Source organism: Athene noctua, chromosome 2 (genome assembly GCF_965140245.1).
Source record: "Athene noctua chromosome 2, bAthNoc1.hap1.1, whole genome shotgun sequence".
NCBI lineage: Eukaryota > Metazoa > Chordata > Aves > Strigiformes > Strigidae > Athene > Athene noctua.
The window spans coordinates 4,664,705-4,687,916 of NC_134038.1; the positions used below are offsets into that span (position 1 = coordinate 4,664,705).

General features: G+C 53.3%; 1 protein-coding gene across 2 annotated transcripts in view; it reads left to right on the forward strand.

Annotated features, from left to right (window-relative positions):
* Positions 1-22,535, forward strand: part of PTP4A3 (protein tyrosine phosphatase 4A3) — a 45,141-nt gene extending 22,606 nt beyond the window's left edge. Inside the window, exons 1-6 of one of the 2 annotated variants that reach the window (XM_074898359.1) lie at positions 8,948-9,119; positions 9,490-10,293; positions 11,977-12,069; positions 16,231-16,361; positions 17,014-17,088; positions 17,742-22,535. In XM_074898359.1, coding sequence (XP_074754460.1) covers positions 10,189-10,293; positions 11,977-12,069; positions 16,231-16,361; positions 17,014-17,088; positions 17,742-17,859 — 522 coding nt within the window. In that variant the 5' untranslated portion in view covers positions 8,948-9,119; positions 9,490-10,188 and the 3' untranslated portion in view covers positions 17,860-22,535. Of the gene's footprint in view, positions 1-8,947; positions 9,120-9,489; positions 10,294-11,976; positions 12,070-16,230; positions 16,362-17,013; positions 17,089-17,741 lie in introns of those variants that run through there. The other variant, XM_074898360.1, reaches the window with a different exon arrangement.
* The last annotated feature ends 677 nt before the right edge of the window (positions 22,536-23,212 follow it).

Below are 23,212 nucleotides of genomic sequence, written 5' to 3' on the forward strand. Positions count from 1 at the left end.
GGGGGAGCTGAGCAGAGCCAGAGCAGCTTGCGTGTCTCCAGGCCATTAAAGCTTACCCCTGGGGCCCGGGAGGATGTGCAGAGCACGGATGAAACGCTGCGTCCTGCCTGTCCCATCCCTGCTGGATCCGGCTGTAGGAGCTGGGGAAGTTTTCCTGCTGAGCAGGGTGGGGAGGCTTCACATCTCAGCCTTTATTTAATTTTCAGGTGATAAAAGCATGGCTTCCCTGCCCAGGGCGTCTGAGCAGCCAGCACGTTCAAATGCTTCCCTTTCTGCAGAGAATTTGCATTTCCCTAAAGGCAGCACCGTTTTTATGCAAATACCCTGATGAAAGAAAGTCAAAACCAAGGTGTGCTGATGAGTAAGTGTTCCTGGGCATTTCTTGAGCAGTCAGACGATCTCTTGCAAACCTTTTGGTGTTTCGGGGGAGAAGCAGAGTGGTGTTGCCTACTGCAGGCTCCTCCAGCCCGAAAACTGCTGTGAGGTGGCCACTTCACCTCCACAGTGTTCCAAGAACAGTATCAGTCTGGAAAGGTGCTTTGAGGTTGCAGTGTCCCACTGCTGGATTTGCTTTTCCTGGGTGCACCGTTCCATGGGACGTGGCATCCCTGCTTGTTGCAGCGTTCACATGATGCTCCACAGCAGCGTTGTAGGCAGGATGGGTTTCCTCCTCTACCTGTCGTTACCCTGAGGACACGGACCTTCTCCTTCAGTGCTCTCCAAAATCACCTGGCACGCTCCATCGCAGCCAGCTGGGCAATGCTGCACAGCCACCTCCTTGCTTTCCCTGCTGGGATGGGGGAAGGACCAAGTAGCAGAATCCCATGGCAGCATCCACACATCTCCTGTTGGGGGCGGGTTTTTTGCTCACGCAGATCATTGCAGTTTCTCTTTCTGAGATGCCAGGGCGTTTTCTGGCTTTTATAAAGCCACTGCTGGAAATCATAGAATCACAGAATGGTTTTGGTTGGAAGGGACCTTAAAGATCATCCAGTCCCACCTCCCCTGCCATGGGCAGGGCCACCTTCCCACTAGCCCAGGTTGCCCAAAGCCCCATCCAACCTGGCCTTGAACCCTTCCAGGGAGGGGGCAGCCACAGCTTCTCTGGGCAACCTGTGCCAGTGTCTCACCACCCTCACTGTAAAGAATTTCTTCCTTATATCCAATCTAAATTTACCCTCTGACTTTAAAACCATTGCCCCTTTGTCCTGTCACTACAGGCCACAGCAAAAAGTCTCTGCAGTGGCTCAGTGTCCTTCCTCTGAAGTGATGCTCAATCTTCCCTTCTCCTTCCAGTTTGTTTCCCCATCTCCCATGTTGATAAAGGTGTAAATTGGGCCAAGGACAAAGGACAACTCTTTACATGCCTGGGCTCAGCAACGGGCAGGCTCTGCACAGCAAGCAGAGACACCGATGTCCCGCCAGCAAGAACAGCTGCAACTTTTGGTGTTCCATCCCCTTTGATCTTTTATTTGAAAGAAAACCACCTTTATTTGTTCTGCAAGCTCCTGCAGGTGGGGACACCTCTGGGCACCTGCCAGCACAGCGTCCCTTGGTGCTGGGTTTTTGCGCAAGAGTGGCTGCGGCTCAGACCAAAGGGTTTTGTCCCTGTTGCTGGCGATGACCAGGTACAGGCTAGGAGAGGATCTGGCTGTGCCAAAAGCTGTGCATCCGAAACTGGCAGCTTGGAGGTGCCCGCTTTTATCCCCGGAATTTTGCTGATGTGTTGCCTTTGCAGTGCAGTGGTCCCGCAGCAACCAGGGAGCTCTGCTGTGACTTTGCTGGAGCTAAGGAGGTTTCTGGAAGGGGCAAACCTCTGAAGGACCTGGGCTCGGGTAAGACAGGAGCTTGGCATGCCAGGGGTCTGCAGCATGGCTGGGCACTGCCACACCTTGCAGCATCCCATGTAGGAGCAGGGCATTTTCCCATCTCCCTTCGCTTGCTCCACGGCTTTTAATTATCTTGGCTGACACCCATCATGTTTCCCCCGGTGTCTTTCCATATTATTGGTAGCCCCAGGGGAGCACTTATTACCTGCATGCAGCATCTCTGCCCCATCCTGCTGGGAAGGGGACAGCCCTGGAAGGGCTTTTTCAAGGGGTGCTTTCTGATGGGGGGTGACAGTGGTCAGGGCTGGTGAGGACAAGGAGGAGCATGGGTTGGTGGCTGCCTTCAAAAGTGCTTCAGTGCCCACTACGAGGGACAGGGACAGTGGTGTTGCCACCCCCCAGCAGCCCGTCACAACACGTGTGGCTCTTGTCTCCATGAGGTGAAATGTGTAGACCCAATACTGGGGAGCAAAGGTGAGGTGGTTTGGGAGGACGGCCCCTCAGAGCACAGGGTGTGGATTGTGGAGGAAGCTCAGGGACCCACAAACCACATCTCAACCTGGTGCCATTGACGTGGAAGACCTGCCTTTCTCCAGAGCTTCTCTAATCAATGCTGACTATAGCTTGATGCCACCAGAGAACACCTTTCCATGGAGCTCATCACAGCCAGAGCATGTTTTCTTCTCTCCTGTGTTGCCATCCCCAGTATGTCATGGAGCAGGGAGTACTTTCAACACTATCTGCAGGTCAAAATCCACTCACTGGATAGAGTGAGTCCCCTCAAGCCCCCTTCTTTGTCAGCAAACGTCCATCAAAGCCACCACGGCCGGTTGGCGTTGGGAGTTGTGCAAGACACGGCGATGACGCAGAGAAGGCTGCCAGTGCCCTTTGGTCAGGGCTGCTGTTTGTTTGACGAGGAGGTAGGACCCCATGGCTTAGGGACATCTTCACATCGGGATGCCACCACTCACTGGGGACATGTGAAATAACAAAGTTCAGGTCCGGTGGAAAATGGGGCGGTTGAAGACCACTGGCCAAAACACCAGCGCTGGGGGAGGCGGTGGAAAAACTAAATGCAGGCTGCACCTCTCCCAGAAATAGCCTCGGCACGGGTTCAAACTGAAAGGAAGGTGACGACAGCCCCCCCATGCCCTTCCCAGGGAGCTGCCACTGCCCATGCTCCTGGTGCATCCCCCATAAGAAACATCCCCCCCACACACACCCTGCCCTGCATTTTGCCGTTCAGACACCTGCCACGAGTATTAAATTCACTCAAAATACTGTGAGAAACCACAAGAAAAGACGAGCAGATGTTCAGTTGAGCCAGAGATTCAGGGTGGGAGAGGCACATGGTGGTGGCAGTTGTTGGGGGGACCACTGGGCTCAGTTGACCCCCCTATGTGTGTTTTGGGGCGAGAATGCTGCTTTGGGATTTTATTCTTTCCAATGATGCTTTTGAGTAAGGCAGGAAGCCTGGAAATGCCCCATCAGATGCAGAATTGCTTTTTTTTCCCCGACTTCTCTGGCCAAAAGAAATCCCTGAAGGATAGGGGCGAGCTGACCCCCAGTATTTGGGGTGCCTGACTTCCCTGTGCATTGGGCACCAGAGCGTGGGGACTGGCCGTCCCCAAACGACCGAGCATTTCACCCCCCCAAAAAACCCCCTCCGGGGCACACCCTCTGCAGATCTGGGAGGCAGCCAGCCCAAAGCCTGCTATTATTTCTCCCTGTGGAGTTGGCCTCTCTTCCACCCCCCTCTTTTTTTTTTTTTTTTTTTTTTCCTCCTTTCCCTTCAAATCCGAGCCAGGAAAAGCTTCTGACGTCGGCACCACGGCTGCGAGCTCCTCGTGGCTGCTGGGGGAAGGCGACAGAGGGGATATCCCGGATCATAAAACCAGGATCTCTCTGTGAGCGGGGCTGTCACCGGCTGCCTGTGAGTTGTCCGCTGCTGGGGACAGGGTGGGAGGAATGGGTGGGGGACTGTGTTTGGCTGGGGAGGGTCCTTTTCCTCCCTGTGCTGAACGTTTGCTGCCTTTTTGTGTTTTTTATGAGCTTATTCTGGCGGCTGAATCTCTTACAGTGCAAGGAGTTAGATTAAAAAAAAATGCGATCTGTGCACACCTTGAATTCGAGCTGCTTGGGGTTGCATGTGAAGGGAAGACCTGAAATTGCAGCTGAAGGGCTGTTCAAGGGGTGCATGGAGCGTCTGGTGTTTCCTCCAGGGCATTGCCCCACGAGCACTGGACAGGAGAGGCAGCCCTGGCACCGGTGGCCATCACAGGCATCCTTGTGTCAGCACAGGGTCCGTGTCCCAGCAGGGTTGTGGACCAGCACCAAAGCAGGCAAGAGGGAAGAACAACTCCCAAAGGGCTGTTTTAGGCACTTTCCACACGGCGCCTCAGCCTCTCTTCAAAGAAAAAAGGTGCAAATAAAAGAGAAAAAGGGGTTGATCATGTTACCAGGGCCTCCGGTGCATTCCCAGTTTGCACAGTGCTGGGAAGACTGTACTTGTCTTTCTATCCGTCTCTCTGGCTCTCTGCCTCATCTCCCCCATTCCTCCCTCTTTCCTGAGCGCCTCCTGCTTGCAAATCTCCACGCCAGCATCATGCCGACGTCTGTCCCCACTGCCCAAATACCACCAAACTCCATAAAGCTGACTGGAGCTATAAAATCGGGGGCCCTGTGTCTCTTTTGTGCAAATTTATGAGTTAGCAAGCATTTACCACATACCAGAAAGGATGTGGCAGGAGATGCACGACCTGGTTTATCTTGCAGGTGCGTTTTGGCAGTCTGCTGAGAGCTCCCTGTTGCTCTTGCTCTGCACCCATGCAATTTTAATCCTCCTCGACATTTTGCTCAGAAATCATCCCCTGCGGCAAAAGAGACAAACAAGAAAATAACCCCTTGGAGGAAAAACCCTACAGTGCTTCCCCAGCAGACAGTACTGGGCGCTGCTTTGCTCCCAGCAGCAGATGCACCATAGCCACCACCACCTCCCCACCGTACCCAGCACAGCTTTGCCAGGGCATCCCTGCCTGCTCTTTCCAGCTCTGCACCTGGAGCAGGATGTGCTGGTGGCCGCTTACACCTCCAGACACCAGCTCCTGCGGTGTGTTTTGTTTCCATCACTCTCTTGGACCTTTCCTGTTTCCTTCCGCACGGATGCAGCCGGAGGAAATCTCAGTGCGTCGGCTTTCCTCTGGCTGCGGTCGCAGGCTGGGGACAGCACTGTGGCTCTCTGTGTCCTGAGACCTGTCCTTCCTGGCAGAGGTGCTGGTGGCAGTGGTGACAGCGGTGGTGGTGCTGGTGGGTCTCCTCACGTGTGCAAGCAAGCCTCGTGGACCTGCTCGCTGTGGTCACACATGGCAGCGGCAGTAGGTGTGTGCAGAACTGCTACGTGGTAATAACTGGGACTGTTCAGAAACTGGCATTCAGTTCTCAGGGTGATGGAAATGCTCGTTGTGGAGGTGGGATTGGGAGCAGGGGGAGTAGGACTTGAGTAGCCGTAAGGGGGGAGGGCTGGTCGGTGTCTTGCTGCGTGGGCTGAAACCAGGAGAGAGGTCAAGCAAATGTAACACAGATGGTTGTTTTGTTAGATTTTTCTGAAGGTGAACTTTGAACGTGAGATGTGCTCACTCAGGAGATAACTATATTTATATACGGGTAAGATACATATTGTTTGGGTGAGTAAGAGCCTTTGTTCCAAGTCCCGCTGCTAAAGCCCACATGGAGCGACAGTTTGGCTCTGCAAGCTTCCTTTTCCTTTGCTTGGGGAGCTGCTGTGTTTAGGAAAACCTGACTTCACAAGCTGCATCCCGCTAGCCTGAGTACCGGCAGTGTAGCCGTCAGGTCTGGCATCTGCTCACTGCTCCAGCCAAGCCCTTTCATTAACTGCAGTGAAGAAGACCTGGCCTTTACTTTGCATGAATGTGCCGGGAGGAAGAGTAGCCTCATCCGTGCTGTTGCAGGCTCTGTCCCTGGACGGCTGGGATGAGGTCAGTGTCTGTGTAACGGAGCTGCCGTGCTGCAGAGGAATCTTTAGGAGAGCCCCGTGATCCCCTCCACTTTGGGATGTAGGCAGGGAGGTGATGGCTCGGTGGATTCCATCCCCAAGACTAGCATCCTCCATTGCTCTCTTGTCACACCAGAGCGCCTTCGCCCTGCATCCTTGTCGGGCTCTTGGCTGTAAAACATCTTACGGAAGAACCAGAAATTTCCACAATCACAGTGAAAAACATCGTTGTGGCTTGCACAGTATGTGTGTCTTTTGGGGGCTTTGCAAGGAAGAAGCCCGTGATGGTGCATTAATTAATACTTGTGGAAATTCAAAAGCGAGTGTTGCCAGAGAAGGTTTGAGATGAGCTTGCAGGTGTTTGGGTGGTGGTGATGGGCACACTGTGGGAAGCTGGTGCTCACCCCTCCCTGTCCTTGGGCATGGCAGGAGGATGGCGGCAGAAGGATACCCAGCTGTTCCATGCTGGATTTCCTTCCCTGGGCTTCACCCTGACAGGTTTGAGCCTGAAATACCAGCCCTGTGCCGCTGAGCATCCTCATCCAGGGCTTCCTACTGTGTCCTCAGGTGCTTCATCCAAATCCCCCCTTAGCATTCAAGTCAAAAGGATGTTTATTCACTTGGCAGGTTATTAATGCTAGCTGAAATACCGTTTTCCACATTGTTCTGCCGTGCTTAATATGGTGATCAGCATCACAGCCTGTAAAGCTGGGGATGATTTGTGATTGAATATCCATTAGGGATTTATGGGCTTCGGGGCTGAATTGCCGGGACGTGCAATTGCCAAAATACTTGAAACGCTTCCACTGCAGAGGAGACCTTGTGGGAAAGTCGCTGTTCTGGTACGCAGGCGGTTCCCAGTGAACCTCCGTTACTGGCAGCGAGCACACCCAAGCCAATAAAAAAATTATATGGGATCCAGAGTGCCAATGGAGCATGAACCGTGTGTCGGATGACGATGGGGAGCAAGCTCCCGCTCCCGGCGTGCGATGCTGGTGCTGGTGCTACAGTGGCTTACAGTCCCACGGGGTTGCTCAGCGGGTGGCTTTCCTCCAGGACACGGTTAAACATGGGCACAGTTTGTATTAATATGACCCTACGGCCAGTTAAAACAGGGTGTGAGGTGGTTTGGAGGGGAAAAAGTTATTTGTTGCTGCTTTTCCTTGTGCATTGCAAGCACCTCTCGTGCTAGCGCATCGAGCCCAAAGGGGCAGAAGGCACGATGTCATTAAACATGGTTGAAGCTGAAAAAGCCAAGAGCTGAAGGTGTTAAAAGCAGAAGATCCTCAGGTCCTTTGCTTCAGAGAAATTGGGTTTGCAAAGGGATGATTTGAGGCAATACCTGCTTTCCAACAGCTCTTCGAGCAGGCATGTGTGGCTGCCCAACCTTCGCTCCCACCTCCCATCCCTTTAGAGGGTTTTAACCTCTTTTTTCCTTAAAGTAAATAAAGAAGGAAGGAAGAAGCTTTCTGTGGAGGTTGCTAGCAGGTTTTTCTTGGGAAGCATTCACTCACTGGGTTGCTGGCTCTTTTCGTGGCCGTACTGGCCTGCATCTCAGTGGCTGGACCTGTAGGAGCCACATAGCCAAAACCAGCCCAAAATTACCCTCCAGGAATACCACTTCTTGCCCAGCCATGGTGAACTCATCTCAGGGGTGAGCAGACCCCGCAAGCAGAGAGGTGGGTGGGGACGCCTCTGGAAAAGCATATCAAGCCCAGGGGGAGAGCAGGTTTCTCATTCCATCTTGGAGGAACATTGCAAGCTTTGAGCAAAGGTCCCAGCTGCCATGGTCCAGCAGGGGAGGGTGAGCTGCCTGGGGAGGGGGCGGGGGGGGGGAACATCACCTGGGGCCTGAGCTACTCTGAATCAGACCCAAAACGCTGCTGTGAGGCCGCTCTCTCCTCGCTCCCATCCCTCAGCCAAGCTTCCAGTCTCCATCAGGTGGTAAAATCTGATTTTGTCACTGAGGGCTGGAAAATCCCCCCTGGGATGTCCCTTTGCAGAGCATCCTTGCAGGTCTCTGGGGTAGCATTACCTGATGTTTTTACAGGGGGAAAAAAAAAAAAAAGAAAAAAAAAAAGAGGAGCAATGAGACATGATTGTCAAGGGAGTTTGGGGCAACTCAGGGGGACAGGAACACACAAGGGTCTGCTGAGGAGGGCTCAGTGCTGGAATCCCCTTGAGTTTTGGCCCTTTTCCAGCTCCTAGCCCCCTCTAAGCTCCTTTCCAAAATCTCAGCTGTAAAACCACGGGCGTGGAGATTCAGCGTGCACCAGGGCTCGCACATGCTGACAATAATAAATAATCAGTGCCCTGCCAGCAGGAAAGTCCATGATTTTAGCAGCTAAGCTGGGCACATTTAAGGGAGAAGCCCCATGTCCCCTTGCCACACATCCCCTTGCCACCTCACCTGGCTTTTTTTCCCCTTTGCTATTTGAATTTTTGCCATGTGATTTTTTCATTCTTGGGGACTGCTGGTGAAGCAGGAGCCGGCGAGCAGATTGTGAGTGTTGCTCAAGCATGGAGGAGCCCAGCAACAACATCAGCTGGTGTGATGAGGTGGTCAGTGCTCAGTGCACCTCCCTGCTCCCACCTTGTCTTGTTGCATCAGAATAAAACGACCCGGAGGGAGAAGTTTCTGGGCTCTGGGGCATCAGGAGGAGAGGCGAGGGGTTGCATGCTGGCCCAGCTCGGGTTACTTATGTGCTTATGGTCTATTTTGAGGCTCCGGCCGTGCGGCGCTAAGCAGCTGCTGACCCAGGGAAGGGACCAGCTTCAAAACAAGAGTCCGGCGGGTAACGACCCTGGGAAGTGCTGGATTTCCCTCATCTCCAAGCGGGATTGGCAGCACCCTCGCCTTCCCCCTGGGCCATCCTTTCTTGGGTTTTGGCACTTCCACAGTGAGAATCGATTTTTTTTTAATTTTTTTTTATTCTTCCCATTGCAAAGATGCCCCAGGTTGAGAGGCCAGGGTACTTGCCAGGGAGCGATGCGCTGGCAGCGATGGGAACGCGGATGAGCGAGCAGGGAGACACATCCATCACTAGCACTGGCAAAACTGCGCACCCACAACCCCCTCCTCTGCTCCCCCCCTCCCCAAGAAAGCTCATTTGCAGGCGGCTTAGTTTGCCTAAGAGCATTAGAGGTGCATTTGGTGGACATTAGCCGCTCGAGCAGCGCCGGGAGCATGTGGCCGATTAGGAGCAGCGGCAGCTGGTTTGGGGCAGAGCGCTGCATTTGGGGCAGAAATATTCGCCGTGCGTTCCGAGGACATGAAGGTGAGGTCTGGGGGGACAGGATGGGTGCTAGGGGGGTCAGCTGGCGTGGCTTGGGAGCTTAAATTAGCTGGGTGCTGATGATGGGTGGCATGAGAGCAAACTCTTTCCCTGCTGTGTTTTTTTTCCTTTTGCGGGGGAAATGTTAGTTGCCCCCCTGGCTTTCCAGTGATATTTCAGATGATATTTCAGCTTTTTCTTTAAATACCACCTCGCTTTCTAATCTATGGTCTCCTGTGAAGAGGAGCGTGGTCAGGGCTGTTTGTATGAGAAGCAGTGAGTGCTGGTGCGTTCAGAGGTACTGTGTCCCCCCCGAACCCCCCTGGTGAGGAGGCCATCCTCATCGCCCTGTTTCCTTTTCCCTCCCCTGCAGCCTCGCTCTCCGCTGGGATTTATGGAGGTGCTGAGGAGCAGCTCTGAGCCCTGCAGCCCCCGGCAGCCCGCCCCGTAAAGCAGCGCCCGGCCACCTCGTCTCGTCTCGCCCGGCATCCCGACCCTCCGACTCAACCATTCAAGGCTCCCGTGCATGGATCGCCCCAGCGAGGGACCGCTGCCGGACGCCGCTGACGCCGCCCCGTAGGCTCCCGGCCCCCCGTGCCGCCCCCAAGTACTCCACATACCCCGATGGGGTAACGTGACGGGGGTCACCCTCCCGCCACCACCACCCCCCCTATATGCAGAGGCCTTTCTAGAGAGCCAGGGAGCGTGCGGCACCGGAGGCGGCAGCCGCTCGCCGTCACACACACGCTGAGGACGCCGACACTACAGCAAAGGGATTTTTTTTTTAATTATTATTATTATTAATATTATTATTATTATTATCATTAATATTATTTTTCCCCATCTGGCTTTTTCCCCCGGGGGGGCTTGCGGTGTGTCGAGGAAGCCGGCGCACTCCCAGGAGCTGGGATTATTTGCACAAGTCTGTATATTGAGTTCTCTATCCCGTTTTATTTTTATTTTTTAAGCGCAGAGGGGCTGTTGTTTTTTTTTCCCCCTCCACACCACACTTTCCTTGGGTTTTTTTTCCCCCACCACTGTCAACACCACCTCACCCTCCTCCCATCCCACCATGGCCCGGATGAACCGCCCTGCGCCGGTGGAGGTCTGCTACAAAAACATGAGGTTCCTGATCACCCACAACCCCACCAATGCCACGCTCAGTACTTTCCTGGAGGTAAGGAGGAGAGGCTGGAAGGGGGGGACTGGCACCCAGATGTCTGTTCTGGGGCTAAAAGATGATGTTGAGATGCAACAGGGATCAGTCCTGTGTCGGTTGAGGCAGTGACACATCCTCTTCGGTACCACAGCTCCCCGTGGCATCCCGGGACAGTGGGTACAATCACCGACAACTTTTGGGGGACGGTTGTTTTGAAGGACCCCAAGTATGGTGTTTGGGCACAGCAGAGATGGAACAGAGTTTCCCCACTGCTGTTGCATCCCCTGCCAGCTCCACCAACACATCACATCGAGGGGCTTTACAGTGATACGCATGGATTCACGTATCTCCCTGCACCTCAATTAGGATTTTTTCCTCCCAAATATCCCAGCATCTTTCCAATGCCTGGGTGTGTTAGGCAGTGCACAAGGAGTTGGAGGGCTCTGTGTTGCATGAGCCAGCGATGCTGCCCTGCCTGGGAGCGCTGCCTCGGCCTTGGCAGCAGCTGGGAGTTAGTGGGGGATTAATGGATGCGTGTCCGTGGTCCGAGTCGAAAGACTTGCTCTTTTTGTCAATGCCTGGGGGAAACACCACGTCCTGCGGGTTCAAGTCAAGCCAGCACAAGCAGCTTCTCTTTGCAGGGAGTTGGTTTGGGATGTCACTGCCTTCGCCAGTGGACCTGGCTGGGGCTGAGCATCAGCCTGGCGAAGGGTTTTTGCCTTAGAATTAAACCACGTTGAGGTCCAATGTGCTGGCATCAGAGGCACCCTCCGAGCTCAAGGAAACCCTCCCCAGCCCAGTCCACACCCCAAAAACCACATGAGCACCACCAGCTCAGCTGCAGGAGAGTGGGGACAGCCACCCCATACCCTGCACGCTGTGCGCAAGGCACCGGTGGGAAGGGGGCAAAATTCCCTTTGCCTCCAGCCTTTTTAAATTTTTGGACAAGCTTCCAAGCGTGTGGGGGTTTGCCACGGTCTGGCGGGCGCACACGGGGAACGAAGGAGATGGATCATTGAAGGGGATGATCTCACACAGTGCTCGACGGGGCCGGTACGCTGGCATGTAATCCGGGAGCAATCCTTGCGGCGGGCGATAAGCCACGCTGGAAGCAGACCAAGTCCCACACCCAAGCCTGCAGCACGTTGGAGTGATGACAGGATACAACAATGAGGTCAAGAAGGAGCCCCTGAGCCATCTGCAAGATGCTGAGCGCAGTCGGCAGGATGCGCTACGACACCCCCCCCAGTGATCTCAGTGCATTTTTGCAGAAGGAGTTGCGACCTCGCCGGGCACAAATAATTTCTCCTTTCGGGGGACTTGTGCCTATGTTGGGGATGTTTCTTTGCCTGGGGTGTAAAGTCCCTGCTGGTGTGGCTGTCAGGGCTTAAAAATAAATGGCCCTTTTAGCACTCGTGACTCCAAGGAGTGTAAATCCTATTGTATAAAAGGGTAAAAAAAAAAAAAAAAAAAGTTAAAAAGAGAGTAAAAATCCTCCTGTGGCCACGTGGCTTTGGTGCTCTGGGATCTCATGCTTCCCAGGCTGGATGGACCACAGGGGGTTCTCTTGAGGGTCCAGAGATGTGGGATGCTGCTGTTTTAGGGTCTATAGTGGTCATAGTAGGGCTTGGATGTGTTGGAGTTATCTGGGCTGCAGCTGGCAGGGTTTTTTCAAACCCCTCCTTCTCCTTCCCTCTGCAGGACCTGAAGAAATACGGTGCCACCACGGTTGTGCGAGTGTGTGAAGTGACATATGACAAGACCCCCCTGGAGAAGGACGGCATCACTGTCATGGTAGGTGGGCAGCAGGATGGCCCCCCCCCGTTTAAATACCCCTGTCCCCAGGGTCTGCTACACACTGTGCGGGTCAGATGGACCGAAGCAGCATCACGCTTGTCCGGGAGCAGGATTTAAACTCCAACATCCTCCTCGGGGTGAGGCAGGCAAGCTCCCCTCTCCCTGGGCTGAGATGGGGCTGGTGCTTTAAAAAAAGAAAGCGCTGCCCACGCACCCGAAACTGTGACTCATATGGTTGAGTCGGCAGCTGCCTTCCCTGCCTGTCGCTCAGGCTTTAAAGTATCCAGGGGATGAGAGCGCCTGATCCCACGTGGAAGATGCGCGTGGTTCCCGTTACCCCCCAGCATTATCTTATCCGAGGCTGGAGCTGAGGGGGGGAGTTTGGGTTTTTTTGCTCTTCCAGCAGCTGGCTGGTGCAGCTCTGGGGGATGAAAGGGAGGAGGCAGCAAGCAGGAAGAAGCAAGGAGGCAGAGCAGGCAGCTGCCTGGGCTGCATCTTGGCTGATAAGTAATTGGAGATGATGTCAGGCGTGATTGCCCTGCCAGGGAGTTCAGCTCCAGCTGGAAAGTGAGACTCTGCTCGTTATTTAGAAAAGGGTTTGGAAGTGCCTTGTGTCTCCTAGGGTGGTCCTCTGTGTTTGGGTCCTCTCGATGTAGCTCTCTCTGTATAATGTATATCCTTATATATGAGAGCTGTATCCTAGATCCTCTGGGACATGGGTAGGTAATAGATCCACTGTCCCTCCAGATGCAGATCCTTCTCAGTGTAGATGCTATGTCTCTATAGGATGTATCTTACAGAGAAAGATAGCTGTATCCTACGTATAGAGTCTATGTAGGGTAGCATATCTGCTTGCTTACACATTGAATTCTGCCTTCTACCCTGTTTCTGCCTGGAGTCCTCCCATCTGAGTTTCTATATCTAGGATATACATACTTCTCTACATACTTTATAAAGAGATATATATAGATATATATATATATCTCTAGGATGTTTTACATAGGGAGGTACCAATATCCTAGATACATAACTATATAAGACACTACAGAAACTATATATCTTCTATAATAAGTCTCTATTACTATATAGAAACTATATATAAGGTATGTCATATAGAGAGATATCTATATCCAGTGTATCTATGGATAGATCACAGAATCACAGAATTATTCAGGTTGGAAAAGACCCTTGGGATCATTGAACCCAACCCTCAGCCCGACTCCATGAAGTCCTCCCCTACCCCACATCCCCCCACATCTCATCTAAATGACACCCTTAAACACACCCAGGGGTGGTGACTCCACCCCCTCCCTGGGCAGCCCATTCCACTGTCTGAACACTCTCTCTGTGAAACATTTTTTCCTGATGCCCAGTCTGACCCTCCCCTGTGGCAGTTTAAAGCCGTTCCTCCTTGTTCTGTCACCAATCCCCTGTGAGCAGAGCCCAGCCCCAGCCTCTCTGCAATGTCCTGTCAGGGAGCTGTAGAGTGATGAGGTCTCCCCTCAGCCTTCTCCTCCTCAAACTAAACACTCCCAGCTCCTTCAATCGCTCCTCATAGGATTTGTCTCATCCTGGACACACTCCCTGGGTGGTTTGGGTGCCTCCTCTGCTTTTGTCTCCTCTGTCTTCCATGGGGGATGCCGAGCAATCTCTAAAGCTGGTGGCAGTTACCAAGTTGTGCCAGACATGAGTGTCCTGTGCCATGGACATCTGCTTGTCAGCTCTTCCAGCAGGTCGGAGATGGGGCAGAAATCCTACCAGAGAACCGACACTGTGTGGTTTTCACTGTAGGCAGGTGTATGGTGCAGGATGGATATGCTGTATTGGATATACCAATAGTGTTTAATATCTTCATCAGTCACGTAGACAGTGGGATCGGGTGTACCCTCAGCAAGTTGGCAGATGACACCAAGCTGAGTGGTGCAGTTGATACCCTAAAGGGACAGGATCTCATCCAGAGGGAGCTGGACAGTCCTGAGGGCTGGGCCCATGCAAACCTCATGAAGTTCAGCAAGGCCAAGTGCAAGGTCCTGCACATGGGTCAGGGTAATCCCCAGTATCGGTACAGGCTGAGTGATGAATAAATTGAGAGCAGCCCTGCGGAGAAGGACTTGGGAATACTGGTGAATGAAAAATGGGATATAGGCTGGCAGTGTGTGCTTGCAGCCCATAAAGCCAACTGTACTCCGGGCTGCATCAAGAGCAGTGTGGCCAGCAGGTCAAGGGAGAAGATTCTCCCCCTCTACCCTGCTCTCTTGAGACCCCACCTCGAGTGTTCAGCTCTGGGGTCCCAGTGTAAGAAGGACACGGCGCTGGTAGAGCCTGTCCAGGGGAGGCCATGGAAATGGTCAGCGAGCTGGAACACCTCTGCTGTGGAGAAAGTCTGAGAGAGGAAAGGTTGTTTAGCTTGGAGGTGAGAAGGTTCTGAGGAGATGTTATTGCAATCTTTCAATATGGAAAGGGGGTTTATAAGAAAGGGTGAAAGACTTTTTACCAAGGCCTGTAGTGACAAGACAGAGGGTAACAGTTTTAAACTGAAAGAGGGTAGGTTTAGATCGGACCTAAGGAAGAAAGTTTTTATGATGAGGGTGGTGAGAGTCTGGAACAGGTTGCCCAGAGAAGCTGTGGATGCCCCATCATTGGAAGTGTTCCAGGTCATGTTGGATGGGGCTCTGAGCATCCTGATCTAGTGAAAGTTGTCCCTGCCCATGGCAGGGGGGATGGACTAGATGATATTTGAAGGTCCCTTCCACCTCAGACCATTCTATGCATTGATGATTTTGTGGTGTGGTGTGTGACCCCCAGTGCAGGCACAGTGCTCTGTGCTCATGGCTGAAGTGGTGCTCTCTGAGCACCGTGGGGAGGGGATGGTCTTGCAGGACACAACAGGCTGTGCAGGGTGGGCTGGCTCAAGCATTAGGACACCCTGAGGCCCGGCGTGCTCCTTTCCTAGCAAAACCCAACTGCAGTCACATTACCTGTTCAAACTCTGAAGTGAAGCCGCTTCTTTTGCCATCTTACACCAAGGATGACTCCAGCACAGCAGCTTAGGGACTCACTCCTCAAGCACAGGGATTATGGCCCTGTGCTTCCCACCCACCGGGACTCACACACCACATCCCCTCCAAGGGATGCTCCCCTGCCCGTCCCTCTCTCCCACTGCTGCAAAGCCAGTGGCCATGCTCCTGCCAAATCCGTCTTGGGAGAGAAATCACCATTTTCAGAGAGACATGCAGCCTCAACTGGCTGCCAGTGCCCATGGGGAGCGACCATCCTGTCCCCAAAAGGCTGCAGCAGACAAAGGCAAGGGGGGGACACATTTTTTGCCCATAGCAGAGTCCAGGGCTGGGGGGGGTGCTTAATGCAGCACCCATTTCACCCATTTCATCACTGAGCTCTGATGTTGAGACTCTGCAGCTTGAGGATGAAGCTTGGAAGAAGATGGGCTTTTTTTTTTTTTTTTTTTTTTTTTTTTCCCTTAAGAGCCTTTCCTGAAGGATTCTGCTTAAATGGCCCCGTTTGGAGGGTTCTGTCTCCTTCCCTCCCTTCAGCTCTCTCTAGGGCTGTGTTAGGGGGTTCCCAGAGCATCTTTTCAAGCCTTGTGTGTTCACCTTCCCCTCCGTGTGTGGCACCAAGCTGAATTTCAGCACCACATTGGGCCCTGAGATTTCAGCCATTGCCAAGCCACCTTTGCTCAAACTTCCTGCAAAGTGTCTTTGCGCTGCCAAGCACTGGATTTAGAACGGGAGCTGGTGGGGAGGATGATGGGAATTGCATCTCCCTGAAGCTCAGTGTGGTCATTGGAATGGGACAGGCAATGGCCACTCTGGTCTGCAGAGACAGGAGGACATGGGGACCATGTTGCAGATCCTGTAGGTGCTCCTGAAGGCTGAACCTGTCCTTAGGAGACAGGAGGACCCCAGACCTAGACTTTTACAGCTGCAAACCCTGAGCCAAAGCAGCTAGAGGATTCCAGCATGCTGGATGGTGCCACAAAACTCCCTACATCCCCACAGAGCTGCTCTGTGAGCCCTGTTCCTGCACACATCCACCTCCCCGCTGCCAAGGTCCCAAACACCATTGCCCTGAGTAAAAAGCAATCCCCTGAGTTTTTCCCCAGTGTCTTGAGAGTGGTTTTTCCTTGCTTGGGCCTTGCAGGATTGGCCGTTCGATGATGGAGCGCCTCCTCCCAGCAAGATAGTGGAAGATTGGCTCAACTTGTTGAAGACCAAGTTCTGCGAAGACCCCGGCTGCTGCGTGGCCGTGCACTGCGTGGCCGGCCTGGGTCGGTAAGTGGGAACCCAGCACCCCAGCTACCACCCCACGCATGAAGGGAGGAGAGAGAAAACCATGCCCGCTCTCCTCCCTCCCTTCCCCAGTCCCCCTTTGAGCAGGGTTTTTGCATGCAGTAAAACCTTAGTGGGAATAGGTGTTGATGGGGGGGCGCTCTGCTGTCTGAGCTTCTCCTCACAGTTCTTACAGCCAAATCCTGAGCACCGGGGTGGGGGGACACCCACCCTGCTCGGTGCTGTGCTGCCACTGCCCTGCGGCTGTTTTGCTAAGAGCTCATCTTAGTGGAAATCTTGCAAAATGCTTCCTGCTACAACCGGGAGCTGACACTTTCTGAGAGCTGCTGCATCTGCTGCTCCCCCTGCCACGGGTCAGGTTTTGCATGTGTATTTACATCCACTTTTCCGATAGATTTGCCTCCAGATGCTCATTAGAAGAGCAACAAACAGCTGCCAACCCTGTCCTAGGGGTTTTACCCCAAAATGTTCCTTGGGGCAGTGCTTGCAGCCAAATGGCAAGAAATTACAAACTTAAAAGCCACGGCTGATAAGTGCCCGTGATGCCACCATCCTGTCCCCTGCCCCGGGACAAGGATGTCAGCCTCTGGGCTGCATGACCTGGGGAGTGACAGCCACTGCCGTTGCCTTGCAGCGCTCCCGTCCTCGTCGCGCTGGCCTTGATTGAGAGCGGGATGAAGTATGAAGATGCCATCCAGTTCATACGACAGTAAGTTGAGCAGCATTTGAAGAGATATGGCTTGTCACGGGGTTTTTTGGGGGCATTGGGGTTGCTTTTCTTTCCTTTGGCAGAGGAAAAGGGAGATCACAGAATCACAGAATCATTCAGGTTGGAAAAGACCCTTGGGATCATCAAGTCCAACCATCAGCCCAACTCTACAGAGTTCTCCCCTACCCCACATCCCCCAACATCTCATCTGAACGACCCTTAAACACACCCAGGGGTGGTGACTCCACCCCCTCCCTGGGCAGCCTGTTCCACTCTCTGACCACTCTTTCTGGGAAACATTTTTTTTCCTAATGTCCAGTCTGAACCTCCCCTGTTGCAGGCATGGCTGGCATCAAGCACCCTGTGCCTTTGCATCAGGGCTGCAGGAGGCTGGGCCAGCAGCTGGGAGCATCCCTGGGAGGCTTCTGGCAGGTACCCCACATGTTTTCTCCCCAGCTCCATGCCCTGAGACACGCAGGGCGGATGAGCAGGAAGAGCTGCTGGGGTCAGTGGAGGATGCACACAGCCACAGCCTCCAAAATCCCTTCCTGCTCTAGGCAGGGGGCGTTCAGCACCCCAATGGGGTTGGGTTCAGGGTGGGGGGAGTCTTCGGCCACACTGCTGACTGCGCCGGCCCTTCTCTGTCTCAACAGGAAGCGCAGAGGAGCCATCAACAGCAAGCAGCTGACGTACTTGGAAAAATACCGACCAAAGCAGAGACTCCGTTTTAAGGACCCTCATAACCACAAGAACAAATGCTGCATCATGTAACCTCAACGACCTCTTGCCAAAATCCGTGCACACAGACACCCGGGCACTCGCACGCATCCCACCCCCTCACCTCCTCGCCCAGCCCCGCGCACCCCACATGCCGCCCCACTGCCAGGGCTGGGGTGGGGAGACATGGAGCACCACCAACGTGTTCCAGCACCCACAGCACGGTCGTCTTGCCAGACCCCTGAAAAAGGCTGCTCTCTCCAGCTACAGCCCCGAAGAGAGAAGGCAGCACTGCCCTTTGACTCTTGGCGTTAGCAGGCAATGAGTTCATGTGACGGTTCTTCATCACCTTCCTCCTCCTCCCTTTCCCCTCCCGTTGCACTGAGAGGGATGGGCGAAGGGTGCTTGGTTTGGGGTGATGCAGGCAGGGGTGTACCAGCTGAGAAGGGATGGGGAGCAGAAGGGCTGGAGCACCCACAGAAAAACCCTTTCCCACCTCTTCCCTATAAATAATGGCTGCAGCAGCGGGGACGGAGGTGGGGATGGTGCAGTTGCCTTGGGGTGGAGAAGATGGTGATAGCAGGAAGAGGTGAATGGGGCTCCCAGCTTGGTGCTGGCCTTGTGGCCACAGGAAGGGCTGAGCTGAGTCCCCCTAACACCATTCCCTTTCTCCTGGCCCTTCTGCCACTTCACCGTCTCCCCTTTGCCTCTATGCCAGCCAGGATGCTGCAGATGGGGTGTGTTGGGGGCTTGCTGGGAAACCTGGGGACCATGGCAGGGCTTTGAGGCACGCAGCTTTGCCAGGGTGCAGGGTCTGCACTGGGTCCCCCAAAGTGTGGGGTGCTCTTATTTATAGCTTCCAAATTCAATGCACAGGGTGGTGGGTTCTTTCCTGTCATGTCCCTGTCACTGAGCTGTGGTGCCCTGGGGACACAATGTGCATCTCAGGGCACATCTGTGTCCTCCACCACTGCGTTTGCTGGCTGAAGGGCTGGGCTGCAGCTTTCCTAGGGATTTTGGGTGCTCCTGGCAAGAGCACGTCACCAAATTTTGCACCTGCCTTTCCCACACCTGTTATACGGCGCCCGGCACCCCAAAACCCCCCGGCGCGTGCCCTGGTGGGGTGGACTCAGAGCTACCCCTGAGCTGGGACATTAAACATCTCTCAACTTTCTGCCTTTGAATGCTTGCAGCAGCTGGAGCGGTGGGCACGTAGGGGGCATGGGGGTGTTTTTTCTTTTGATGAGGATAAGAAGAAATTTGCTAATTAAAGGAAAAAAAAAAAAAAACTTTAAAAAAACCTAAACTGTTTGTCTTCCGCATGTCCTCTGGCCTTTCTTTCTCCCATTGCTGCCCAGTGGAGCCCGGGAGGTGACCCGTGTCCCCCCAGACCAATCCCTGGCACTGGGTCACAGCTGGCTGCCATCCACTGTCACCAAGGCCTATGTGTGGCCCAAAGGATGCTCCAGGGATCCTTTGGGCTCACTGCTGCTTGCTGCCTCAGATGCAGAGGATTGCAGTTGTTGGGGCAAGGAGGGCTAGTCATCCAGCATCTCGTGGTTTTAGGCTGCCCAACTTGAGATGCCTTCAGTGCCCTGTGTTGGGCATCTCCAAAGGTTTGTGTGCCTTCCAAAAGGTAGATTTTTCCAGCGATTTGCTTCAGAGGGTTCATCTCTTGGGATAAGCGCTGACGATGGCTGGTTAGACACCTTCGGTACCTGCAGAAAGGTAGGGGACAGCTTCGTGTCACCACGTGTGGGCAGAGGAGGAGCTTGGAGCCGTTTCCAGCACCACTCCTCTCCCCATGGGAGCCAGCCCCACTGCACGGCAGGGGTGGCCATCCCGTGGGATGGGCTGTGGTGCTGAGTGGGGTAGGGACCCTTCAGTTGTCATACTGCACACCTCTGGCCTGTCCAAGCCTCCACACTGTGGGACAGCCCTCAGTCCCTTGAGTTTCTCCTGCCCCGTTCCAGGCTGTTGATTCCGATGTCTCATGGAGAAGGCAGCAATGCTCAAGGGGTGTGCGTTGGTTGGGAAGGGTGAGAAATTGGGTTCATAAAAAGGCCTGACCCTGTATTCACAGCAGTCCTGCTGGGTGGATCATCACCCCCTTCCTGCTGGGTGCATCCTCCTGCTGCTAAAACCGGTGCTGCTTCATCCCCAAGGGCAGTGGGAGGTGGCTTGGCATTGGGACGGGGACAGCCCCACTCCCTCTTAGCCAGGAGACCTCATGGTCCCATGTGCTCCCCGGTCACAACAGGCTGTGCCATGACTTGTAAAGAGTTTAGGATAAAGCAGTAGGAATCGTTGCTTTGCAGGCTTGGAGATGTTTCTGCCCTGGCAAGAGGGGGAGAAATGTTTTCCTCACCCATGCTCATGGGAGCATCATGTGGCAGATGATAGATTGCCCAGGGCTTCAGCCATGATGCTGTTGAGTTGGGGTCAGGATGGGGACAGAGGGGCTCAGCCTCCTTTTGCCATTGGAACTCTTAAGCCTCCTCCATGCAGGGTTTGATGGTGGAACTGCTCAGTGCTGGGCTCTGATAAGAGTACACTCAAATCTCAGCTTGGTGGGCTTGGTTTTGGGGAACACGAGTGGGAAAGGCTTTGTAGTGCTCCTTCGCTTTATGTAGCATCAACCCAACCACCTTAAAAATAGGGAGCTTCTAGGGTAAGAGCAGTCCTTGACCTGGTACAATCCATGTGGCCAAATCCTGAGCACCTCTGGCTGGCAGAGCAGCATCTTAATATCTTCAGTTTTATGAGTCTGCAAAAAAAAAAGCCCCAAACTATGCTGGTTTAATTGTCCTCCTTTTTTCCCTTTTTTCCTTTTTTTTTTTAATGGATATGTCCACCTTGCCCTGGAACTTGCTGTCACCTCCCATGTGCTGCTCCATGGACAGGACACCTTGGCAGCCCAGGAGCTGCCATCCTTGCATGGAGGACTTGAACCTACTCCAAGGTTTCTCTGGGTTGGACTGACAAATACTTGGGATTTTTTTGATATGGATTTGGCTCCTACCTCTGAGGTACCAGCCTCTTGATGTTTCAGCCTCGAGAGGGTTGTAGAAACATAACAGGCTGGGGAAATTGAGGGGCCTTCCAACCAGGTTTTGGGTTAGAAATCACAAAGAGCACAGTTCCCTTGTAAAAATCTTGAGACAGTTGGGGAAGAGGAAAAGTTGGAGCTCAGTAGACACGTGGCACCAGAGTGCAGCTTAAGAGACCAAGGGCTTATGGTTTGGGCTGGTTTTGGGGTCTGTCCTTGTACGGTAATCCCTGTTTCACCCCAGATGCCAAGATGTTGAAAGGAGAGCCTTAAAAATCTGACAAAATTTGGCAATTTTGTTACTTCACTTCTTTCCATTGGGTCTTGTCAGATGTCATAGGGAACAGACACCCCCATGGCTTTGGCTACAAACTTGCCACCTTCTCCTGCCCTTTTCTGCAGAAGCAAAGACAAACTGGGTTTTATGCCTCCTCACCCCTATCCACCTCCCTCACCCACTCGATGGAAACCCGCCATCCCTCCACAGTTTGCAGGGCTCCAAACTGGTAGCCAGAGCTTTGGAGACACAAGGGACAGCAAAGCAGAGATGCCCTGACCATCAAACCAAGAGCTGGTAGGGTTTGCCCAGGAATCAACCGTGGCTGAACCTCACATGGAGGAATACATCTGAGCAGGAATCTGTAGGTGTGTCCTCTCACCGGTGGCACACGTGTGCCCTTACCTGCATTTCGGTTGAGAGGCTCCTGTGTCCCTTCTGTTTGTCAATCGGATGGAGCGTGTGGTGGGGGCAGCGGTGGGAAGGAGGGCAACGCACCCATCACAAATGGGCCAGCTCTTTTTTTAAGAAAGGTCTGGTGACATGTGTTTAAAGACTTTGCATCTGTAAATTCACTTGTGAGTCTTGCAGTAAGGCTGACACTGTGGTGCTTGGGCTGAGAGCTTTGGATGAGGAGGTTTATGAGTAACAGATTTCCCGAGGAAGCAAAGAATCTTGCTCTATCTACAATAGAATGAGTAGTTTTCTTTTTTTTTTTTTTTTTAATGGGGTTTGTTTGTTTTTTATTAATCCCAGTGGGAAAGCACACAGGGAGATTCGTGACTTCCATGCAGTTTCCAGGGTCTTATATCTTTATTTGCTTCCAGCGGGCTGGGTAGGTGCAGTTTGGCGGGTGGATTTGGATGGGATAGTGTCTGATGGGAGAAAAATGTGGCTGGTTTCTTTGCGCAGCGGGGGGGTCACGGGTCGGCTGTGGTCCCGCTCGCAGGCTCTAGCAGACATTCCCGGGGAGGGGGGGGGCATTTCGCCGCACTCGGCTTCCCTTTAGACGATGATCTCCCAATGAACTCTCGACTTCCATGCTGTTTCTTTCTGTGCAACAAAGAACTGCATATTTTCCTTTTTAACTCCATGGGCAATCGTAGTAGTATGTAGATTAAGCCCAGATGACTTTTTTTTTTTTTTTTTCCAGTCTGAGCCATAGCTAAATTATTATACCCAATGCTTTTTGTATCAGACGGCATCACTTTGAATATGCAGATGAGGTATAGGATCTTGACACTTTATAACCTTTTTAAAAAGAAACTTGTCTGTTTACTTATGTCTTGTGTAAAAAGGAAAAAAAAAAATGTATGCCTTTTAGTAATCACTCTTTTTTTGAGTTTTATGAAATTACGGTGGTTACACTCCAGCAGCGAAATAAAAAGCATTCACTGTTTTGTACATCCCTGTGTGCTGCGGTGCTGCTAATGGGGGAGCTGCCAAGATGGGGGAGGCAAAGGCAGAGCTGAGCTCTGGCCAAGGGATAGTGGAGGGGTGCACTGCAGCGGGGGGGGTTTGGGTCCTGCTGCCTCCCCTCAGCTGGAGACCTCAGCCCACTCCCATCCCATCCCAGATGTGTCCCAGCCATTCCCCGAGTTATTTCCCTCCTCTCATCCCGTTCCCCTTTCCTGGTTGCTCCCAGGACAGGCAATGGAGGTGGCTGGGAAAGGGTTGGACCTACTACAATTAGATGATGAGCTGCAGCCAGCTTAAAGCGGAGCCCAGGGCAGAGAGAAGTGATTTGCCCAGTGCCAAGACAGGTGCTAGGGTTGCACCCAGGGCTCCAGGTCCTCATATAATTCCCTTTGGGCTGCTTTCTGTCCCCTCCAGCATCGTCACTGCATGTTCCATCTCCAGCCCTTCCTTATCAAAACATCATGCAGGTGTTCAGCAGTGATCGCCAGACCAGGCAGCCTCCACTTCCAGCAGGACCCCAGCATACCCACCATGATCCCAGCAGGGTCAGGAGCCAGCACCTTGCCAGAGAGAGTCCAACCATCACAGCATTTACTTCCAATCCAAGCAAGGTCTTCTCCAGAAGAGGGTCTGGCAGTGGGGAGACCCAGAAGCTGTTCTGC